The following is a 21693-nucleotide window of genomic DNA, read 5'->3' as shown; positions in this document are numbered from 1 at the left end:
GACATGAATCTGAGAGATGATCTGTACCTGCCAGCTCCTCAGATTTGAAATATGTGAACTATTGATTGTGTTTGATAGGTGACCCTCTTGTTTCAGCAACAAACTCACATAAACTATAGATCCAAACTTTTAAAACAATCTATATTTAATTTGAAAACTTATATTAGATTACAGAAAAGGTATTTGGAAGAGTCAGTACATGTGTTGCTCAGTTTTAAAAGGGAGATCTTTGAAGGGAATACACAAAGACCTATACAACCACACATTTGTTACATCAATTTTTGAAGGTCTAGTATCTTTACCACTGGCCTCTAAAGGATACTATAAGCTACAATCGTCAATAGGAGTCATATACGTAATTAACAAAGCTTATTTACCTATCAGGAGCCTGGGTTATGAAAGTCTTTACCTTGCTGGTGCCATTTTTTTTTTTTGTAAACACTACCAAGGCGTTACAGGGCGGTGATCAAGAATTCCTCAACTCCAGAATACAAAAAAAACAAAAAAAAAACCTAGCAAACAAGATCAGGAAAGCAGCTGCCTACAGAACAGAAGGAAGCCAGCCCAACATAATGAGGGATAAACTATTTAAAATTATTGCCCAGAACACAAAACAAAAAGTATCAACACATGTGATGGAGCCCCATCCTAGGATGCCATGGCAACTGTATTAAGCCATTCAGAATTCATGGTGGTGTACAAACACAGCATGTTCAAGCAGACACTTTGGCCACCTTGGAACATTTGATCATCATCATCATCATCATCATGTCTGCCATATGTAATTGCAAAATAATAGGAATAACTATTCAAACAAGTACATTATACATTCTCCAACAGCAGTAGGTTTTATAGAGTTTTTTTTAGTGGGATGGCTTATTGAAAAGTGAATTAGACATACAAAGACTTCAGCTTTGAGGTCAGGCCACAGACTACAGTTCCCTTGGACGACACCTCCCCCAGAGCTGCGGTGCAGGTGCACGTGATTCAGGAGCAGAAAAAAAAAAAAAAACTGGGGATAACACCCCAATTCTCTCAATATTCATCTACACCCCTGAGAAAAGCCAGACAGAAATACAGGCATGGGAAACAGGGGAAAAAGGTTGAAGTAGCACACACAGAAGGGGGACTAAATTCCCACGGTGAAAGGTGGTTTGAAGGACTGTGCTTGTTGGAGTGGCGAGGCGTAGACAGGCTAATCTTCATCGTCGTTCTCGTCGTACTCGTCCTCATCATCCTCATCCCCCATGTAAGACACTGGAGTCTCCACGCGAGACCCACTGTAGTGAGAGTCATTAGAGCTGGAGGCCATGGTGCCGTCGGTGCAACCATCACTGCAGGAGGAGAGGAAGGGTGAATTTTATCATTCAGAAAAGAAGTTGTGGACGACGACATGATGATGATGGTAGATAGATAGAAGGGAAGGCTTCTCACCTGCTTGCAGGGTAACGGGCTCCATTAGCAGAGGATCCTCCAGTGATGTAGACATTACTGATGGGACCCTTTGCCATCTCTAGAAAAAGAGAAATTCTGGCCTGTGATTTCTGCATTTGTCGCTCTCCTATGCAGTCACACTGCTGTTATGGTGAAAACTCACTGGTAGCCAACAAATTACGCAGCATCACCTGCAGCACTTCTAGCTCATCAGCGTGGGTGTGTGAAGCTAGTGAGTAACTTGCTCATTGGCAAACAATGTGTTAATAAACAACCTATGACATTCTTCAACTATTTGTGACTCCGTGCCAAAAAGCACTTTGTTTTTGTTTGTCTATAATCGTTGAGGCATGGCACATTCAAATGAGGAATCCAAAAAATGCAAAAAAACAACTTCCACAGACATCCACAGCAGGTAATGACTCAACTTCCTGACCCATCACTGCATCATTTCTTATATTTGAGCCAGTCTTCTGAGCTATTGTAAACAGCACCGGTCTAGAGTTTGGACACACTTTCTCATTCAAGTGAATGGGAAGTGAACTTTTTGTATAGTTTAACCATTAATTGTATTTGTATTGAAGTCACACCACTGATGACTTTATTGTCTTTATGATATCTGTGAAGTAGCTTCTGTAACACTGTAATATCCTTTTGGGATTAATAAAGTACTCTCGCTCTCTATCATTTTTTGGCAAATCACTGTACTGTAGAACAGCAGAAGGAGCCTACTTTGTTTGCATGAAGTTTAAGTTTTTGAATTTTCAATCCCCCTTTTTTCACGTCCCTGGTGAGTCCTGTATCGTCTGAGATCCCAAAATGCCAAGCAATTTGCTCGTGTCCCATAGAAAAAGACTCAGGGCTTTGTGTTGTGCCCAGTGGGTAATCACAAAGCAGTTGACCATCATGTTACAGACTGTGCGGAGCTACCAGTGTTATGCAAGTCAGCCAGAGACAGTTGAAATTAAATCTAAACAGCCAGCACTCTACTTAAAAGATTGTACATTCTTAAAAACGTGCTATATGTAAGAATAGGCCCGACCCATCCTGTCTCATAATACCACTTTGTACCTCGAAAAGCGATAGAGAGTCACTGTAGCATCCAGTCTGCCCTCAGTCTAACATGAGAGGGTGAAGACGTAGCTCTGCCCTGAGCAACCGGCAGCAATGGTAGAGATTTTGAAGGCTAACTGTTGTAATCTAGGACCATTATTATGTCACTTCATTAAGTTTTAATATTTTTTTCAGGTGAGAAAGCAACTGTTTAGATTCAGACTGACATATTTATGTAAATGTCTGAATATGAGCTCCAAGTAAACTAAGGGCTGCGACACTCACCTATAACGTAGGGCTCCAGGGCTTTGGGCACCAGGCTACGTGCAACCTTCAGATCCTCTGGAGAACACTTTCCCACCTCCAAACCACAAGCCATGCCCATACGTTTCAGGACCTCGATGTCATCGTGGATCTCAAACATGCTGTCAAAATTGAACAAATACTCGAACCTGCGAATGACAGAAAGAACAGGAAATATAAAAAGGGTGAATTATCAGTAATCTAACAGAAAACAATCTGAATTTCCCAATCTCACTTTTAAGTGGTTCAAGCTGTTCTGAATGAGTTTACGCTGCAAATACTAAAGAACCAAATGTTGGATTCTGTCGAATGCAGTGAATACATTCAACGTGTTTTAATGGAAAGCACTTAACAACAGAGTTATAATCTCACAGCCCTCCTGTAAGCATCATCAGTGCTTACAATGGAGGACTGCTGCCATCAATCTTGAGTACTAACACCGAGACATGTGAAGTACTGCAAAGTCTATTACAAACCACCGGAAGACACCAAGAAAGATTAGGAGAAGAATGAAAGAATAATTGTATTTGACCCCAAATGCTCCATTTTGAAATCAATAGACTTTGAGGGATGTGATCCCTCTTCAGTTGGCTGAGAAGGAAATGAACTACAAACTTTATGAGTTACTCTGAAACCACTCAAAATATCACAAGAACAGCATCTTTTTAAATAATCAAGTTTCAGAGGAAACAATGGATTCTTTAACTTCTCACTAATCATAGTGCATTAGAGCCTGACTGATACTAAATGTTTATGCTTTCATTTCTTGCTGCAATAATTAATGTTCAGCAAGGCTACTATGTTTTTGTTGTATATTACTCTATAACAGTTTAAATGTTCTCACTCATGCTAATGGGACTGCTCCTGGTTTTAATCCATGTCTGTGTATACAATCAAAGTCATGCAATAATAATAGCAAACTAAATGGTTGCACAGAATCTAATACAGCTGAGACTGCAACTTTGAGTACCAATATAGCAGATGACTAAGTGTCTGAAGTCTCAGACATCCCTTCCACATCCACAGTGTATCACTGTAGCAAAACTTTACTTCCTTCAGGACTGATTGCTTCCACAAGATGCATTCAAGTCATGCACCACAATCCCATGAGTAGCACACAATGCTTCTTAATACCCTTCTCTTAACATCTGTTTTCATAAATGGAACATGTGCTAGGAGAAGGAAATGGCATGTCAGTGGGCTGTTCATGTTTTTTTTAATTAAAAGTGCCAGGTGACCAGCTCAATTATGAGCATGTCATAATAAAAATCACCAAAGATGTATAAATTTCTTTTTTTTCTAGTGTTTTTTAATATGTATGATTTTAAACTTTCATTACCAACAGAGGTTAACTTTGTATGAGAACATGACATATTTTTAACCTGTTCACAAGGTCTGGGTCTTCAAAGTCAGCTGCTAAACAGCTACATACTGAACATCTTGTCAAAAAACTGCATCTCTATCTTTAACCCGTTCACCCTTACTAACTTAGTCTGCAAGATTTCCAAATTACTTTTTGATTACTTGCTAAAGGACTGGAAAATTTTACCAGCAAATAATGCAATATTCTAAACAAATTTAATTTAGTCCATACAACTTTGTCATATGCCTGTGGCTGCTAACCCAAATGGCTAATGTGCCTGTAATCCTTGAATTCACACCTAGCTGTGGAGGTGAATAGTCAGTGAGATTATTGTACCTACAACATAGAAAGATAACATTGTTCGGTCATTTCACAAGTGCTCACGGCAGCATTCTTTCTCTCTTAATTTTTTCTAATTATCTCTCTTAAGACCAACAAAATACTTGACGGTAGTTTTACAACTTTTTGCTTAAAGAGCTGAAACTGAAGGCTAGGCCAATCACATACTTGTCATTGGAGATACTGCAGTCGATGACAGTTTTCTTGCTGGTGTTGACAATAATGAAGGGAAGGTGGATGATGGAGTTGGGAGGTGGAGGTCTGTTTGCCTGCTGCTCTGTCTGTCTGTTCCGCTGAACAAGGTTCTTAAAAGCTATTTGCTGTAAGATAAAATCAAAAGAAAGATGAAAACTTTGATCAAAGTACATAAATGTTCATTTTGGATTGATAACACACTCAATATTGCAAAATTATTTCAGCTACTCTCTGCGACATTCATTAGTAACACTTAAGCTGGATTTATGCTTCTGTCAGGTGTTACTGCAGTACCACTATAGATAAGTCCAGTGTGGGAATTGGTTTATAGTTGAAGGTAGAATTTCATCTGTTGGATGATGTAGCACCAGCATGACAATAACCGGATGTGTTGTGCATTATCCAACTGTATTGTGCAATTATATAATATAACTAAGCAATGTTTGCATTACTCCATTTTCTTTGTGATATGGATTACAACAGGAGGGTCACCTTGTCTTGCTGAAGAATTGTCATGCAGTCATTAGTAGTAATGGTGTTTACATTCTTTGACTCACTATGATAAAAAGTGACAACTACTCTTGGCATGTATGCACTTTTTAGAGGCGGTGCACATCAAATCCAGCAGAACTTACAACATATTTAGGGAGGCTACATGCATAGACTCCACAGCTGCACTATAACCCCCCTAAAACACAAATATAAAATCACTCAACTCATTCCCACCTGTAGTATGAGTTCCTGAAGCTGTGACTGTTTCTGCTTAATCCTCTCCAGCCGCCTTTGTCTCTCCACCTACAAATGATATAAAGGAATAATGATTAACAGTGATAACAAAGGCAATGCAAACGAATGTTTCAACAATCTTCACTGTGTTTGTACCTCTAGGTTTTGGCACTCCTGTGCTGAGTTGGTGGGCAGGCCGATCCACTTGATTTCTTTCTTCTCTTTAGAGATAATGTTCATGGCCATGAGCACATTAAGTGCATCGTACACACGCCGCCGAATGTTCTTCTGGTCATACACGTGCTGAAATTGAAAATTGAAAATATTGTCAAAAACGTCTAGGTTGTTAAAAGATAATTGTAAAATCTAGCATTATATATGCAACTTTTTCAAACATTTCCGTTAGGTGTTGTTTAGGTTTGCATCATTCTGAGAAAATGTCATGTAGCTGCAGCACTCACTGAGTCATTGGGTGACATGTGGTTGTCTGTAGAGCTGAATTCTGCGACCAGTTCATCTGCCACTTCATTGTAGGTGGTTACGCCTTTCTTCTGCACTTTCTCACACACTTTCATGGAGAAATGCCTCAAGCCCTTCCCATTCTTTTCTCCTTTCTTACCACGCTTTCTACAAACAGAGCACACCTCCTTAACATCACTCAAGTTTTCATATCAACTACAATGGTATAACTACTCAATCATCAACATTCATCTATTACTTGTTTTACATGAAATTACATCAATTATGACATATGACAGAAACACTCCACAATAATATTCCAAGCATGTAAATTTTGGAGCTTTTTGCGGACTTACCCTGATGACCAAGGAGAGGCATCGGATGGTTGACTCTGAGTGAGGAACTGGGAACTGGGTGTATGTGGACTGTTTACCAATATGGTATTGGATACCGTAGGCCTCTGAGGTGTTCCAATCACCTTTAAAAGACAGAGCATGAGAGGAGAAAGAAAATAATATTCTGCACTGGCACTCATTTTGAGAGACTGTCGACATTACAAAATGATGAAGGTTTACTTTTTCTAAAAAATACATTAGGTTTTACTTTAAAAAATAAGGTGACATCTACATGGAAAGTAAGGACTGGGGCTAGCTCGCTTTAGTCTTCTCAGGAAGTGCATCCTCTGCTGAGCTCTGGTGGTGTTAAGAGACCAGGGAAGGTCATTGATGATGTGCACACCAAAGAATTTGTGTTTTTGACCCTCTCCGCTGCAAAACCTATTAATGTAAGGTTGTGTGCTGTTGCCTCTTGTCTTCCTGAAGCCCAGAACAGACAGACAAGTTGTTCCCTTTGACACCAAACTTTTTTGTTGTAAGCTAAAGCCTATTTTGTTGTTACACACAGGTAGAATTACTGTTTAGTCTTTTGAATTTGTTTGACCATTTGTTGAATAATGACAGGAGGAGCTGAGGAAGCAAAGTTTAGAGACACAATTATGTCATTTAATTTATGATTCAACTAATTTGCTTTTAATTCTAATGATTAATTTCTCAAATACTGGCCAACATATTTGGATTGTGCTGCAAAAATAGCCAATGACAATTGTTTAAAAAAAGTTTTCATGGAGGAAGAACCTGTATTGCATGTTAGAAATTTTTATTGAATAATCAGTTTTTGGTCATTGACGTAGACGATTATCAATGAAGGAAAAAGCTTGAAATTTGCATCTGTAGTGATAATGTGATGCATCTAGGAGATACATAATCAATTGCTTCACTAAGGTGATATCTAAGCTGATTCCCGTTATGTATACATTCCATGTATATAATGGGATGATGGGTGTAATCCTGCTGACTGTAGAGTTGATAAGCTTAGGATCAACTGCCTCCACCTACCCTCCGCCCGGTCACCTCACAATGATAATGGAGGGGCTTACACAACAGTAAGACACAGCAGAGAAACCCAGCAAGCACAAATGCATCTGCGGGTCACTGACAATTAAGGGAGCTGATTTTTTATATTTGAGAGGTTCTAAGCTCTCAGACAAGTGTGGTTGAAAAAGCACAAAAGTCAGACAATATAAGACGATACAATGTGGCAGTTGCGTGGACCATCACTCACCATGTGTGGCACATGCATGTGTGCAGCAACGTTCACATTGGATGGCCCAAGGGTTTTGGGTAGTAGCTGTTTGGCCACAGGGGCAGCTGTAGGCTGGACAGTAACCAAAGACAGGACACCTGATAGAAGACATGAGACCAGTAATGAGTAGAGCTCTTGATTGAATCTCCATTGCCCCCTATTGTCCACCTTCCAGCATATAGGCCTACACCTGAACAAACATTCCTCTGTGTGACTAGATATCAATTAAAGTAGCCTGTATGTAAAATAAACAAAATACTATGCAGTATAAAAGGTATTTACTAATAAGTTATACCTTTACTGGGGCTCAGATTCTGATCGATGAAAACCTTCAGCTCTCCATTTGTTTCAATCAGACCAGCCTGTGGAGGACAAGAACAAAATGACAGCATTAAAGACATTACCTGAGGCCATTTAAACTTAAACAATAAGAGTACAGAAGAAAAAAAATGAAGCTACAAAGAAGATTTAAAACACACTTTGACAATTTAAGAGACATGCCATCATCTAATGTCAGCTACGTGCCAGCAAGGTGGCACACAAACTACACTATCATTTTCCAGTAAAAGTCCTGTATATAGTTACTTACATCTTTAGCCATGATCCCAAAGGACCGGGGAAGTTGAGCTTCAGTTTAAAAAGAAAATTTTCTTCTATTTGTCACTATTCAGACCCTGAAACACAGAAAGGTGGCAAATGATTAAACAGTGACAGTAGCAAGTTCAGTTTGAACTAAAACCTTTTTTTCCACATTATTTCCTGAGCTTAAGTATCTTTGACACAGTTTCTGGTGTGAAATTGATCTAAACTTATGTCTTAAGTGAGGCCCATCTAAACTGATGACAAGCACACTGTACAAAGCTGCATCACAAACGTTAGCTTGACTTGCCGGGTACTCTTCTTACAGGTCAAAATTGACGCAAAATGTATCTAGAACGATCAATCTTCTACTTGTGAGCCTTTGAGGGGCATCTCTCAATACACTGTGGATGCAGAAAACCATATTAACGCATCCCTTGGTGCACACAACTTTTACTACGCTAAGTGTGCACAAGGCCTACTTCAGGTACCGAGCACGTCCGGAGGAGAGGCATTGTCGAACTTCTGCTACAGGTCACGCAAACATGCTAACTTTATCAAACCCACGCAAAACTATTAATGTGACAAAGTAATAGTACCGTATGGTTACCGATATACATGCTGCATTCGACAGTAACAGCATCCATTTCATACGACGATAGCAATGAACAATCTTTTGTTGAATGCAGCTAGCTAACTGTTAGCACCAACAGTTAGATTCAGGCTTACTGAGCGTTAGCAAGCTAGTTCGCTAATGCACGTTTTGAAAAGGATTCAAGAGAAAAATTAAGCGATTATTGGTTCCGTATTGTAGATTTCCAGCCAAAGTTGACTGAGAATTTACATTTGAGAGACTTGTGTGCATTTCGCACGGTAGGATAAGTTAATATAGAGATTATGTGCACTTACGAGTGCACTGTGCTGCTTCTTCGACGGCTGTTGTTGTTGGCATTTGAGAATGGAGGAAGAGGAGGTCTAAATCCATACCAAACAGGAAACAAACTAAGCAATGTCGAACTACTTTTCAACTATTTTGTAGTTAATTTCAGCGATAAATAATTTACTGATGTTGAGTATTGAACTATTGAGTTTGTTTTCCTTTCAGTTTCTGTCTGTTGGCGTTTTACAGTAAGATATGGGAGGATTGTGCCTGTTGGTCGAGTACGGAGGCTGTGTACAAAATGCTCATTTTCGATTCAAAAAACGAACACATAGTGACTGACTTATTTTAAAAAAATAAAGCAAATAAGTTAATCAATTAGTAACAAGAGAATGAATTCATTAAGACTGAAAGGGCAGCGATATATTTAAAATTCACAGCCCCAAATAATTCGCCACAACTTCTGAGTTTACTCGTTGTTGTTGATTCATTGTGGTTTATTGACTTCGTTGTCAAACACTTGTCACCTCCGCACCAACCAACAGCACACATAACAGTGTTTTTGTTTTGTTGCAAAAGTTACATTCAGGGACTCATAAAACCTTATTTATTATAACGTATTACAGTACTTAACTAGCTAACTAGCCTAACGCTAATCTCTTTTTGTATAAAATATATCGCGTAGGACTAATTTAGGCCATTTAACGTTGCGTTTCAGGTGTGGTTGTTCACCTTTGCACATAACGTACGTTGGTTTTTACGACGTTTCAGGACACGGACGTTGATGTAACGTTACGCTCTGAAAAACATACCGTTACATTCCAATCAAGCTGATAACCGTTAATGTCAGCCGCTAACCGCTGAGTTAGACTAACCAATATTTTGCAACACAAGGGTAAGTTAACGACTTGTCTGAAGCTAATGTAACCTTAACATAGTGCACAGTGAAGACTAGTACTAGTGTTAGCACTAATAGTTTAGCAATGCGTAACGTTACTGGTTATTTTAGCAACGAGCTAACTCGCGGTTACGGTTGAAAAGCCGGGACCACCGGCGCTTTGTTAGCCAAGTGGCGTCACGCTAGCTCGTAGCTAGCGGACAAGCTAAATCCACAGCTGTCACCGACAACACTGTCAGAGTTAACCTAGCTGCAGTTTTAACGTGGTTAGCGCTGTGTCTATTTACTAGTTAAATAATTTTCAAGCCCTCCTTTTAACACGGTAATGTGTAAAAACTCATATCCAACGTCAATAACTGTTTTGAGGCTGCAAATATAAGCGAATCACGACTTGATAAATGCAGCTTACCGGTGCACTTCACAAGTTAGCAAGTTGTGTGTTAGCCTTTTCTATCCACTCTCTGCTAGCCTCTCTGCAGCAGCGCGTCTCACAATCTGATCTTGGCGGTGTCTCGCTTTAGCGGCATCTGATTGGACAGCATCGTCTTCTTCTTCCTCTTCTTCTTGTGTTACAGCGATTAGCATCCATTTTATTGGCGCATTACCGCAACCCTCTGCTCCGGAGTGTGGATCAGATAATAGGCTTGCAACCTAAATCTAAATCTTAAAAAAAACGCTTCACACACACACAGTCGTGTTTCCATCACTTCAGAGGACATCACATTGACTTACATTAATTTCCTTGAGACTTATCCTAACCCTAACCATAACCACCACATGCCTAACCCTAACCCTTACCCTGACCTTAACATAACCCTAAACTAACCTTAACTTAAAACCAATTCTTCATCCTAAAATGATTTATTTTACTTTAAGGAGACTTGCTTTTCGTCCCCTTAAGGGAGGCAAGTCAAGTCAAGTAAACAGATTTACGTTCCCACAACGTGAGGAATACCTGGACCACACACACACACACACACACACACACACACCCTAAACTACATTTTATCCCTCATGTTTTACAACCTAGTCCTACTATAAAAATCTCTATCAATGTCAACCACCCTAGCACCCTATCCCTGCTTATCCATCATAAAAAACTGTATCCATTAAGAAAGCTAACAGTACCCTGACCTGTGTTCTTTTTTCCTGCACCCTATCCCTCAGATTATTCCTCATCATCTCTCTCTGTGTTCCATACCCCCTATAACTCAGAACTACATGCTCGCCGGACTCCTCTTGTTGATATCCCTCACACAAGCCTGTCTGGTGTTTCTCTACTATTTTCAGTGTTTTGTTTAATGCACAGTGCCCCAACCTTAACCTTGTCGACACAGTTTCCTCTCTCCTGTGTCCTCTACCTAACCCTAGTGATTGGACAGCATCGATGAGATAAAAGCAAAGCAGTCAAAGTAGTTTATGCCCACAACCCAATTCAACGCAATTCAAGACAGTTCTGACTGCAGGTAAGTGTTGGTTATATTAGAATCTAATCACTTCAGCACTCAGCTACATTTGGGAGGTGGTCAGGGATATATGTGAACGCTGCCTGACTGCATTAAAGCACTGCTTTGTTAGTTTTGGAATGTGAGTGTAACATGACAAAACCAGCTCTGCCAGATAATGAGGAGGATAAAAGTACTAAAAGGCCACCATTATTATACAGTATTGTTCTGGGAATAATAAGTGTAATGGCCTCAAGAGTTTACCTACTATAACTACACCCTTTTTTTTTTGGGTTTTGAAGGATGATTGTAGTTCTCCTTAAACCATCGAGTTGGATGATAACATTTACAGAAAACATAAATCAGTTGAATGAATAAATAATTAATAAAAAGAAAAAGAAGAGCATAAACTTGCACACTTCAATTGTTGCCTGTAGTCAAACATTTCTTAGGGGTGTTGGGGTTGCGCTGAAGAAAATTAGGACTCATAACCTTAAATTTTCTAAAATGTGCAGCCAAGTGTGAATGTGTAATTTTTCTCTGTCACAGTTTACTACAGATTAAATCTAATGGATTGCAAACTTCAAACACATGCAGATAGTTCAGATGCATTTGAGACACTTCTAATGTCGTGTGTGAACTGCAGTCCATCTCAGCTGGATCTAGATACAGAACAGATACATAGCAGTCGGTCTGAAGGGTCAGGGTCAAAGGTGAAGAGAGCACAAAGCAATACCCTCTTACCCCTGATATGTACAATAGCATGTGTGAAGCTTTCTACACCAAACACTCATCACCTAACAATGTCTCAGATCCCTAAATCAAGCTAAATGATGCATTTAAGCCTCCATGTTCAAATGCTGCTCCACACCACTTCTCTCCTAAATCTCCAATGTCCAACTCCAAGTCACACTGATGAGTCAAAGCAGAAGACCTGCATCTTCAGCTGAGCTTAAATCAGTAACCACCAAATTATCTGATATCGTTTATGTATTTTAATACAGAATCGTGTGACACAGGTGGGGGCATTTGTGACTATCCATGTAAACAAGTGTCACTTTTTATCACATCAAATTCACTGTCCCTATCAGTTCAGATGTTGACACCCACGTCTTCCACTGATCTTCTCTGGTCCTCAGTCATACCCAAAGCTTCAAGAAAAACTATGGAGGAACATTCCCACAAACATACCAATCAAAAATCAACCTCCTTCTATCATGATAATGTATTGAATACCCAGTTTTAGTAGTTGTATACACACTCAGTTGCCAGTTTACTGGGTACACTTAGCTAAACTAATGGAGTCTAACACAACTATCTGCAATAAATTCTACTATAATTATGGGTTTTCATGTAATCATGTAAAAAAAAAAGGGAAGCTGTAGTTTGTGGCGCTGATGAATGGTATTGTGTTATGGGGGGTGTTTCTAATATTCAGTCTACCATCATTGATATAAAGACTCAGTTCAACCCAATGCAATCCAACAACACAGCATATTGTTACATTCAAAGTAGAGCCCATGAATGTGTTTCACAACTGACATGAATGACAGTTTCTACTCTACAGCATTATAAAGATCACTTACCTGCTGCATCCTGTGAGTGAGCGAGCCTAAAGTGAGTCTATTCAACTCAGGCTGCCATTCAGACCTTTTTCACTGTAAAACAAAAAAAAAAGGAAGGCTGACATGCACAGATACTCTATCAGCAACAGTGCTGTGTGTGCTATTCACACTTGTTGAAGGGTGGATTCATTTTTACACAAGATAAAACTCAGCTGACCCTCACCCTCCTGTCAGTCCAGCTAACTCTGATACTTTATTTTTTACTGTAAGATGAGCTCCTATGTTGTTTCTCATGTTGCATAATATGAGGACTCAGATTCTTAATTATCAACCAAAGTTCACAAAATAGTAGAGACAGAATGTGATTAAAGACTTCTTTGATTTAATACATTTAAAGGCTAAAAAGCCATCTAGTACAACACAAAATACATAATACTATACTACACAATACATAACTATATCTCATAGCATATATTTATTAATATACTCTTTTATATAGTTTATAAGGAAAAGAATTGTCTTGAACAAATTGATAAAAAAAAATAAATAAATAAACAATAAATAAACACTGTAATGGCAAAGGTAAGAACCAGAATTTTGTTTTGGTCTGACAGTTTCAAATTCTTGGTATTTGAGATATATTTTAGTAAAGAACTTGGTGCTCATGTCTTTATACAGGCTGCAGTGTAGCAAAAAGTATTGCTCTTGTTGATAGAACTGAAAAAGTTCCTTTTCTCTGCAGATTTGTCTGTGTCGACCAATCTCAATGGCCGAGTTGTGATCACTCCGTTGCTGCTCATGGTGCCCAGATGATCTGCCACTCAAACAAATTTCAATGTGTAGAGTTTCAATCAGGATGTCAGATGCCCCCCACTTTGCTACCATTTAGTAAAATTGCTTCAATTATAGATGTATATATTTCTAGTCAGTTTTGAGTTATACAGTATAGTATGAATGTCATGTAAATTTTTATGGCATAGAAAGTCTTTCCTCTTTGTCTTATGTGAAAGGGAAAGCAGAGAGTATCTGTTTGTCTAGACTTTTTTATCTTCCACATGGCTATTCGGTCTGTGACGAGCCTGAGTGCGTGTATTGTGTATTTATTGACTGTCACTGTTTTTATATCCCCTTGCTTGGCTGTCTGGTATGTGTGGGAGGATGGGAGTGGGTTTCTCTGTGAGGGAAAAATTGCCCACATGGCTCACAGGCATAAGAGACTGCAGAGTGATAAGCTGGTGCACCCATAGTTATTGTGTAAGTGCTTAGTCTCTGTGCATGTCAGAGCTGAATGTGAATACAGTTTTTACAGTACATTCTGGCGTCACACCAGCTGAGTCACAGCCCATCAACCACTGCAGGCTGAAACCCCACATTTTCAGACTTCACCTTAACACCCCATGCTAGCATTTATTTGCCACTCATTTCTAAAAGAGAAAAAAGACCTCTAAGTACTTGCAATATATTGCTTAACATGCTTTTAGCATGGCCAGATTAACCTGCCTCGGGCCCCAAGCTGCTAGGCCCCTATTAACCCCCTGTTCTTGCCACTCTTTCTGCAATGTGTGCACTCTATGCTCGAATACTGCCTAGCCTGGGTTTCCTGTGTGGTAATTTGATTGAACGCATTATTCAATCATAACAGAAACAAGATTTGACACAGGGACTCACTTCAAGGCAGGATCTCAAGATTAGGTACTTAAAAGACAAGTTCACAGTTTTTCAAGTTTGTCTTAAAACAACAGTCAGGTGCCCAAATGAAATAAGTTTTTCATGCCATAATCATTCCTGATGTTCATACCAGCCATCGTAACACACTTACAATGCAAGTGATGGGGGACAAAATCCACAAGCCTCCTTCTGCAAAGATGTATTTAAAAGTTTATCTGAAGCTAATGTGAAGCTTCAGCTGTTCGAATGAGTCAAATCAAGTAGATATATTTCAACATTACAGTCTTTTTAGTGCCAAAGTCCTTCTTTTTGTTACTTTACTTCCACCGCAGCTCAACAGGGAAACACTGTCCGAGGAAACACAAAGAGGCAATTTTATGCTAAAAAGACTGTAAATGTGGCAGATATCTACTTGATAAGACTAACTCAGACTGCTGAGGTCTCATATAAGATTCAGATAAACTTTTAAATGCATTTTTACCTAAAGTGACTGTGTGGACACACTGTGGATTTTGGCCTCCTTCACTTACATTGAAAGCACATTTGAAGGGGATCTTTTAATAGCCAGTATGAACAGGAGGAATGATTCAGTGTTTATATGGACACCTGACTGTTGTTTGAAGACACACTTGAAAAACTGTGAACCTTTCCTTTAATTCTTCAAGTCTTTATTGTGTAATATTGTGCTGTTGTGGTTCACATTCCCAAACAAATTGCATTAGCGAAATGAATGAAATGTAATGTCAACCTTCATATTATTATTATTATTATTATTATTATTATTATTATTATTATTATTATTATTATTACTATTATTATTATGACAATGTGTGACGTGTAGTGGGGGAGTGACGAATTACAACAGATGCACTGTTTTATGGTTTGTGCGAGCGCGCGCGTGTGTGTGTGTGTGTGTGTGTGTCTGTGTATTGTGTTGGCAATAGTATGTGAGTGTTTATCAGACTGTGTGTTTAGAGGTGAAGGTTGCAGTTCTGTTCATTAACAGCTATTTTCTGTGGTTTACATGTCATAACAAAGTCATGTAAGACTTCGTTGCTGTCGCTTTCTCTCACACACATACACAATGACTAATTTTAGGACATAAAAGTGGGGGGAAAAGTAGTAGCGACTGCAAATTGCAAACCTTTATCTTTCTGGCCGACTACTTCCGCGCAGGCGCACAATGAGCGGCAGTCGGGCTACCAAACTGGTCAAACAGCGGGTGTGAAAATGGTAGGTAACCAAAATAAACACAAACCCAGGCACTGGTTTTGGTGCCGTGGCGGCTTACATTTATGCCTATTGTCGCATTATTAAAAGTTAGTGCTGTGTCGCGTTTTGGCAAGCTTGCAGCGATCAGTTACTGGTGTTCGCTGCTGTTTCAGGGAAGGTCAGTTGATATTTTGAGAGCAGCTAGCTAGCTAGTTACATGTCCCTTTTTGGCAGTATGGTAACTTCGGCTGTGAGTAGGTCAGCCGTTGAACCTCAAAGACAGACACTGAGTGAAATCCTGACACACTTATACCCATACTGACAGTCTGTTCCCGTGATATTATCCCCTTTGTTAATGTCAGTGAGACATTCTGGCTAATTTAGCTATCGTTAGCCAGCAGAAGTTACTAGCGTTAGCTGGTGGTATGTAGACAATGCTAACCTAACGTTACCCATCTGGACGCACAATAATCTGCTCTGTGTGGACCGTAGCCAGTGCACACGTTTGACTTCGTGTGGTTGTAATCGCACCGGTTTTTGAAGTCTCTTGCAGGTTGGTGAACTCACAGAGTTAATAGTCTCCTGTTTCAGGAAATGCTGCTGCTCAGTGAAGTGCAAGTGCTCAGATAGCTGGTGTGAGGAGATGGCATGGTGGTTTCTCTGCAGGGGCAGTCAGAGCAGAGGGTTATTTCAGAATAATAATAACTAACGGTTAGTTTAATTCTCATTAATCTACTGGTTATTCACTTGATTCATCTTTGATCAAAATATATCAGAAGTTTCCCAGAGCTAAAGACGACGTCTTCTAATTGTTTGTCTGTCCAACCAACAGTCAAAAAGTCAAAGATATTCAGTTTACCATCATAGAAGACCATGAAAATCACCATTTGAGCAGCTGGAGTCAGTCAGTGGAGACAGTTTGCATGTTTGCTTTAAAAATGACTTGGACAGTCAGTTGATTATCAGACTTCTCTGGCAAACGACCAACTGGGTTATCGAGTAATCATTTCAGCTCTAATATCAATAATAGTGTTAAGAGACCAGATACTATAGTAAAGCCAATTTAATGATACAGTATTCAGAGCATACTTGTTTGGTTCTAGCTGAGTGAAATGTACACTGCTTCTGCTTCAAACTGATTTTTTTTTTTTAAAAAAGGTTTGTGTTAACTAATCTTATGAAAGTATTAATTTCCATTCCCTATAATATAAAACATTACTACTGAGGTATTCAATATTGTATCAGTCAATTTTTTATTTTTTAAAAAAAATATTGCCAACTATTCCTGACAGGGTGCTTGTGTTACACTCCAGACTTGCTGCACCTCTAGGTCCTGGTGCTGGCATCCCATTTCCCTACTCATGTTACATCTATGACTGTAGTTATCTGAGGGGCCCTCCGGGGTACATCATGTGCTTTGAGAATCCACAACATCCCCCTTCAGAAAAGCCCATGTTGCCTTTGGACAGGACATAATCACCACGCCAGCTTCTTGGCTCACCTCCTATGATGTGTGTTTGTCGGTGTGACAGACTAACCTTTTGAAACATGTGTCTGAGTGTCTCTGGGTGTCTCCCAGTCTTTCTCGTCCTCTTCTCCGTTGCCTGAATGCCTGTAGATGTGTGTATCTCGCTGTGTGTGCTTCTCTGTGTCTCGCTTTGTGTTTGCGTGTTGTTGTCTGTACTCTCTGGTCTGGTCACACCCGTGCCTGACTCCCCCTGTCCTGTACTTGCGCAGCATAAGCTGAAGTCTTCGCAGAGGGATAAGGTACGGCAGTTCATGTCCTTCACACAGGCTGGGGAGAAGACAGCTGTGTACTGCCTCACACAGAATGACTGGAAACTAGAAGTGGCCACCGACAACTACTTTCAGAACCCAGAACTCTACTGTAAGGAATCCATGAAAACTTCAGTTGACCGGAAAAAGCTAGAGCAGCTCTACAATCGCTATAAAGGTAAGTGTTTTACTCTGTAACTTAAATATGTACTGGGGTAGATTTGTTCCAAAAAGGACTGTATTCCTAAAAACTTATAGACACCACTTGTTTGCAGAAAGTGTGTTTTTTTTCCCTTCTGATAGATCCTCAGGATGAGAATAAGATCGGTATTGATGGGATCCAGCAGTTTTGTGATGACCTCTCGCTGGATCCAGCCAGCATCACCGTGCTGGTCGTTGCGTGGAAGTTTCGTGCCGCCACTCAGTGCGAGTTCACCAAGAAGGAGTTTCTGGATGGAATGACAGAGCTGGGGTGAGTGTCGACATCAACAGACACACTCAGAAGTGGGACATAAACACTGTGCCTGAAGTATCTTCGCATGGTGGTTCTCTTAGTGCAGCCCCGGGGAGGGAAGGTTTTCTATTTATAGACCCTCTCAACCACAGCTTGAGTATTCTGTGTCTTCGTGGAATGTCTCAATGGAGGAGCCGCAGTGTGTTTTGAGGGTTATTTATCATCAGCATCAACACTATCATGTACTAACTGTCCGAGGTGTCTGTGTGTGATCATTTACAGTTTGTTTGTTTACATTTTTGCTGAAATTGTCTCTCTTTGTAGGTGCGACAGCCCAGAGAAACTGAAGGCCCTTTTGCCAAGACTAGAGCAGGAGCTCAAAGATAGCGGGAAGTTCAAGGACTTCTACCAGTTCACCTTTAACTTTGCCAAAAATCCTGGACAGAAGGGTTTAGGTAAGAAGAGTGACAGTCAGATGAATTTGCAGAATGATATCACTAAATTGCAAACAGTTGAACGCAAAGCACTTTTCAGACATGGAATACGTTACATTTCTGGCTTCATCAAGTTGGTAAAGTGATGTCTTTATGTCATTCAGACATTGGTGACTTTTAGTTAATGTTCATTAAGGCTTCACTGAGCCGTGACAGGATATTTACGGAGAGAGAAAATGCTCGTAAGATATTTGGCACCTGGTGCACGAGAGGGTGCAGAGAGAAAGAGAGCACAGTGAGTTAAAAATGTAGTTACAAAGCAAGGTATCACTGATAGATTTAAAACTTCTTTTGCTGTTGAAGCCTTAATTGACGACCATCGTGAGCGTGAGGAACTCGGCACTGCTCCTCACAGTGAATCCACTAACACCACTACTGTCAATGTCATCATTAAATGTTATTGGAGAGCAAATTCTGCTGCCTGTTTTATAAGTCCGTCATGCACAATCATTGGATGACAGGACGTTTCCACTCTCCTATTGATCAGATATGAGAAGATTGATCTCCTTAACACCTTAAAATTGCCTTTCACAGTGTTTCCTAGTTTATTAAACCAATTCATTTATTACAGTGATGTTAGGAGGCGAAAGGACGTGACGTGTGCACTCCTCTCACTGTGCACGTGTCACCTTGTGCTGCGGCACATGTCTGACCTAGTAAGATTGCTGTCCTGACTGTTTTGTAAAAGTGACCAGGGTGCTTATTCCGACATGAGACCAACATGTTAAAGTGCAGTGAGATTAAAGTAAAGGGGGACATTTCTGAAAGGGGTTTATGTGTTGTGTTTTTTTTGTCTTTGCAGACTTGGAGATGGCTGTAGCCTACTGGAACCTGGTTCTGTCAGGACGATTTAAGTTCCTTGATCTTTGGAATAGATTCCTTTTGGTGAGTCAAAAAAGTGAAATTAGGGAAGCGCCGATCAAATATGTCAGATTGGTATCACACCAACACTGTCTGGGAATCCACCATGACGCGACCGATCCACATTAAGCACAAAGTTTCTTTGTCAATGTCAGTATGAAAATTTCTGTGTTTTTGCTTTTATATTCACTGACTCGCTGGGTTTTTTGGGCAGATCCATAAAATGACACCAATGAGTTCCACACAGTAAGCTGTACAGGTTTTAAATTTGGGGGAAAAAAGAAAGCACTGATATCGGATCGGTACTCCATAATCCCAGATATCATGAGTTGAGGTATTAGAATCTATATCAGAAGACAAAACGTTGTAATGGTGCATCCCTCATTGAAATCCATGTGGCCCGGAGATGTGGAACTTGTGCCAAGGATGGAAAAAGGTGTGCTGGCTTTCATAACACCTCTCTGGGGGGGCAGTGAGTGAAACCAGGTGGCGTTTGTTTGGAATGAAAACCTGCACATTCTCAGACCTCCAGAACACATGCTGGCATCATCAGTGATTAACTGTCGTGTTATGGCAAAAACTGTCAACACATCTCGGTTATAGATATGAGTAAATTTGAAACCAAGATGTGTGAAATCATGTATATACTGTACTTTTATGTTCACCAGCACTTGTCTATTTCAGGAACACCATAAACGATCCATCCCAAAAGACACGTGGAACCTATTGTTGGACTTTGGTAACATGATTGCAGACGACATGTCAAACTACGATGAGGAAGGTGAGTTGTAAAATTCCTTCTGATTTAGCATTGATCCATTTGCTTTCAGGTTAATGCAGTGAATATGGAATTTAAATCACCGTGATACTAATGATTTCTTGGTGTTTATTTCTCAGGAGCATGGCCAGTCCTTATAGATGATTTTGTGGAATTCGCTCGACCGATTGTAACAGGATCAAAACGTAAAACTCTCTAAATCAAACCCCAACTCTGGAAAACCAGAACGTTGTTTCTTTTACAGTGACTTCATAGTTTTTTTTAAGACTTGTACAAAAAAAAAAGTGAAAATCGTAGACTTCAGAGAGAAAACAGAAGCACTCGAAACTGTCAGGAAACCACCTTTCAGGGAGCTGAGTACAAACTACGAGAAGAAGAACTGGCCACATTTCTGTCCTCATGAGACTGAGGCGTTATATGGACATTGCCAGATCCACCTCTGTCTCTCCTGTTGGATTCTCAGCATCCTGGACGCCCCTCTGGTCTGCCCCAGGAGCGCTGCCTGTGGAGACGGACACAGCACTGAGAGGAGGTTCACTGGCTGTGTGTACTCTAAAGAGACTGGAGAGGGAAAGCTGTGTGTTTTTAAGATTCTTCCTAGTTGGCTTTGTTTTGTTATATGAAGCTCTGAGTGACTGTGCAAAGTTCCCATGTCTTACTCTAACTTTGGGACAGAGTGCTCACTACACCAGCACCAACAGAACTGTTGCAGTTTTACTGTACATACTGTATCTATTGGGACAGTTTACAAAGAGAGCTATATGAAGAATAATATAAATATGTTCAATTTATAAATGCAAAAGATGATTCTTTTATGTACAGTCAATGCTAAGATCTCTAACGGGATGCCTCAATATCGTGGATGATATGCTGTTGGTATAATTGTTAGGTGGATCTGTCAAGTAATGGAGTTGTGAGCTTCTCATCGAAAGCATGTTTAACACATTTTATTTCACCTCGGGCTGGTTTCAAAAATTAATTTTCACTAAAGTAAAGGCGATGTTTTAATTTAGTTCTTGGTACCTGTCAGGATAAATCTCAGTCGACAGCGTGTCTTGAATCCTAAATGTCCACAGTACCACAATTTTGCTTTCAAAGGATAATTTCCTTTTAAGTGTCAAGGAAAGAGTTTTGTTTTTTATCAGTCGATCCCTCTGAGACATTAGTGAGGCTAAAGTGACTTTTCAGCAGCATTTAAGAGTTAAAGTTAAGAAATTACAGGCCCTTAGGATTGCATGGCACATATCTGTATGTTACATCAGCGCGAAGCCCCTTAGTTCAGAAGCCAGGACACTAAAGAGGGCAACGACAAGACGACAACGTAAGCCTTAAGAATAAATACCTGTCTGTTCAATATTTATGTTTCTGTTCAAGCCCATCTGTTCAGTGTTACTGAAGGTAGTGAAAATTAGAATATATTGTTGATACATCATGTAAGTAGCCTAAGTATATTGTTCATTTAAGAAAGATGAATAAAGCATGAGTTTTTCCATAATCATACATGTATTTAGCTCTTTTGTTATTGATAAGATAGACAATGGGCATATTTTATATCACATGCATACAGTAC

The 21693-nt window shown here is 39.8% G+C and overlaps 2 protein-coding genes across 8 annotated transcripts; one reads left to right on the top strand and one right to left on the bottom strand.

The window, feature by feature from the left end:
* Window positions 1-122: 122 nt before the first annotated feature.
* Window positions 123-10440, bottom strand: tfdp1a (transcription factor Dp-1, a). 2 transcript variants are annotated; one of them, XM_042425658.1, is made up of 12 exons: window positions 10280-10440; window positions 8103-8187; window positions 7809-7875; window positions 7493-7611; window positions 6229-6350; window positions 5875-6040; window positions 5570-5716; window positions 5414-5482; window positions 4661-4812; window positions 2773-2939; window positions 1435-1513; window positions 123-1334 (listed from the first exon to the last, which is right to left on the bottom strand). In XM_042425658.1, the coding sequence occupies exons 2-12, from the start codon at window positions 8112-8114 to the stop codon at window positions 1196-1198; spliced, it is 1239 nt and encodes a 412-aa protein (XP_042281592.1). In that variant the 5' UTR covers window positions 8115-8187; window positions 10280-10440; the 3' UTR covers window positions 123-1195. The 2 variants fall into 2 exon arrangements, with proteins under 2 accessions (XP_042281592.1, XP_042281593.1); XM_042425659.1 differs by lacking the exon at window positions 10280-10440 and adding an exon at window positions 9002-9118.
* Window positions 9717-21621, top strand: dcun1d2a (DCN1, defective in cullin neddylation 1, domain containing 2a). 6 transcript variants are annotated; one of them, XM_042425663.1, is made up of 8 exons: window positions 9717-9867; window positions 11242-11336; window positions 17498-17714; window positions 17840-18008; window positions 18315-18445; window positions 19287-19369; window positions 20030-20126; window positions 20243-21621. In XM_042425663.1, exons 3-8 carry the CDS (start codon window positions 17540-17542, stop codon window positions 20320-20322), a joined length of 735 nt encoding a protein of 244 aa, XP_042281597.1. In that variant the 5' UTR covers window positions 9717-9867; window positions 11242-11336; window positions 17498-17539; the 3' UTR covers window positions 20323-21621. The 6 variants fall into 6 exon arrangements, with proteins under 6 accessions (XP_042281597.1, XP_042281596.1, XP_042281595.1 ...); XM_042425662.1 differs by lacking the exon at window positions 11242-11336; XM_042425661.1 differs by lacking the exons at window positions 9717-9867; window positions 11242-11336 and adding an exon at window positions 15536-15781.
* The last annotated feature ends 72 nt before the right edge of the window (window positions 21622-21693 follow it).

The sequence above is a fragment of the Thunnus maccoyii genome, chromosome 11 (genome assembly GCF_910596095.1).
Source record: "Thunnus maccoyii chromosome 11, fThuMac1.1, whole genome shotgun sequence".
Taxonomy (NCBI): Eukaryota; Metazoa; Chordata; class Actinopteri; order Scombriformes; family Scombridae; genus Thunnus; species Thunnus maccoyii.
The sequence above is the reverse complement of the archived record's forward strand: the minus strand, read 5'-3'. Positions and strand labels throughout refer to the sequence as shown.

Excerpts from the sequence above, each read along its gene's own strand:
- dcun1d2a (XM_042425660.1), top strand. The coding sequence starts at position 17,369 with ATGCCTGTAGATGTGTGTATCTCGCTGTGTGTGCTTCTCTGTGTCTCG. Across the intron at positions 18,009-18,314 it reads GATGGAATGACAGAGCTGGG|GTGCGACAGCCCAGAGAAAC; the intron begins GTGAGTGTCGAC and ends CTCTCTTTGTAG. Across the intron at positions 19,370-20,029 it reads TTTGGAATAGATTCCTTTTG|GAACACCATAAACGATCCAT; the intron begins GTGAGTCAAAAA and ends TGTCTATTTCAG.
- tfdp1a (XM_042425658.1), bottom strand. Across the intron at positions 6,351-7,492 it reads ACATGCATGTGCCACACATG|GTGATTGGAACACCTCAGAG; the intron begins GTGAGTGATGGT and ends TGTCTTTTAAAG. Across the intron at positions 5,717-5,874 it reads ACATGTCACCCAATGACTCA|CACGTGTATGACCAGAAGAA; the intron begins GTGAGTGCTGCA and ends TTTCAATTTCAG.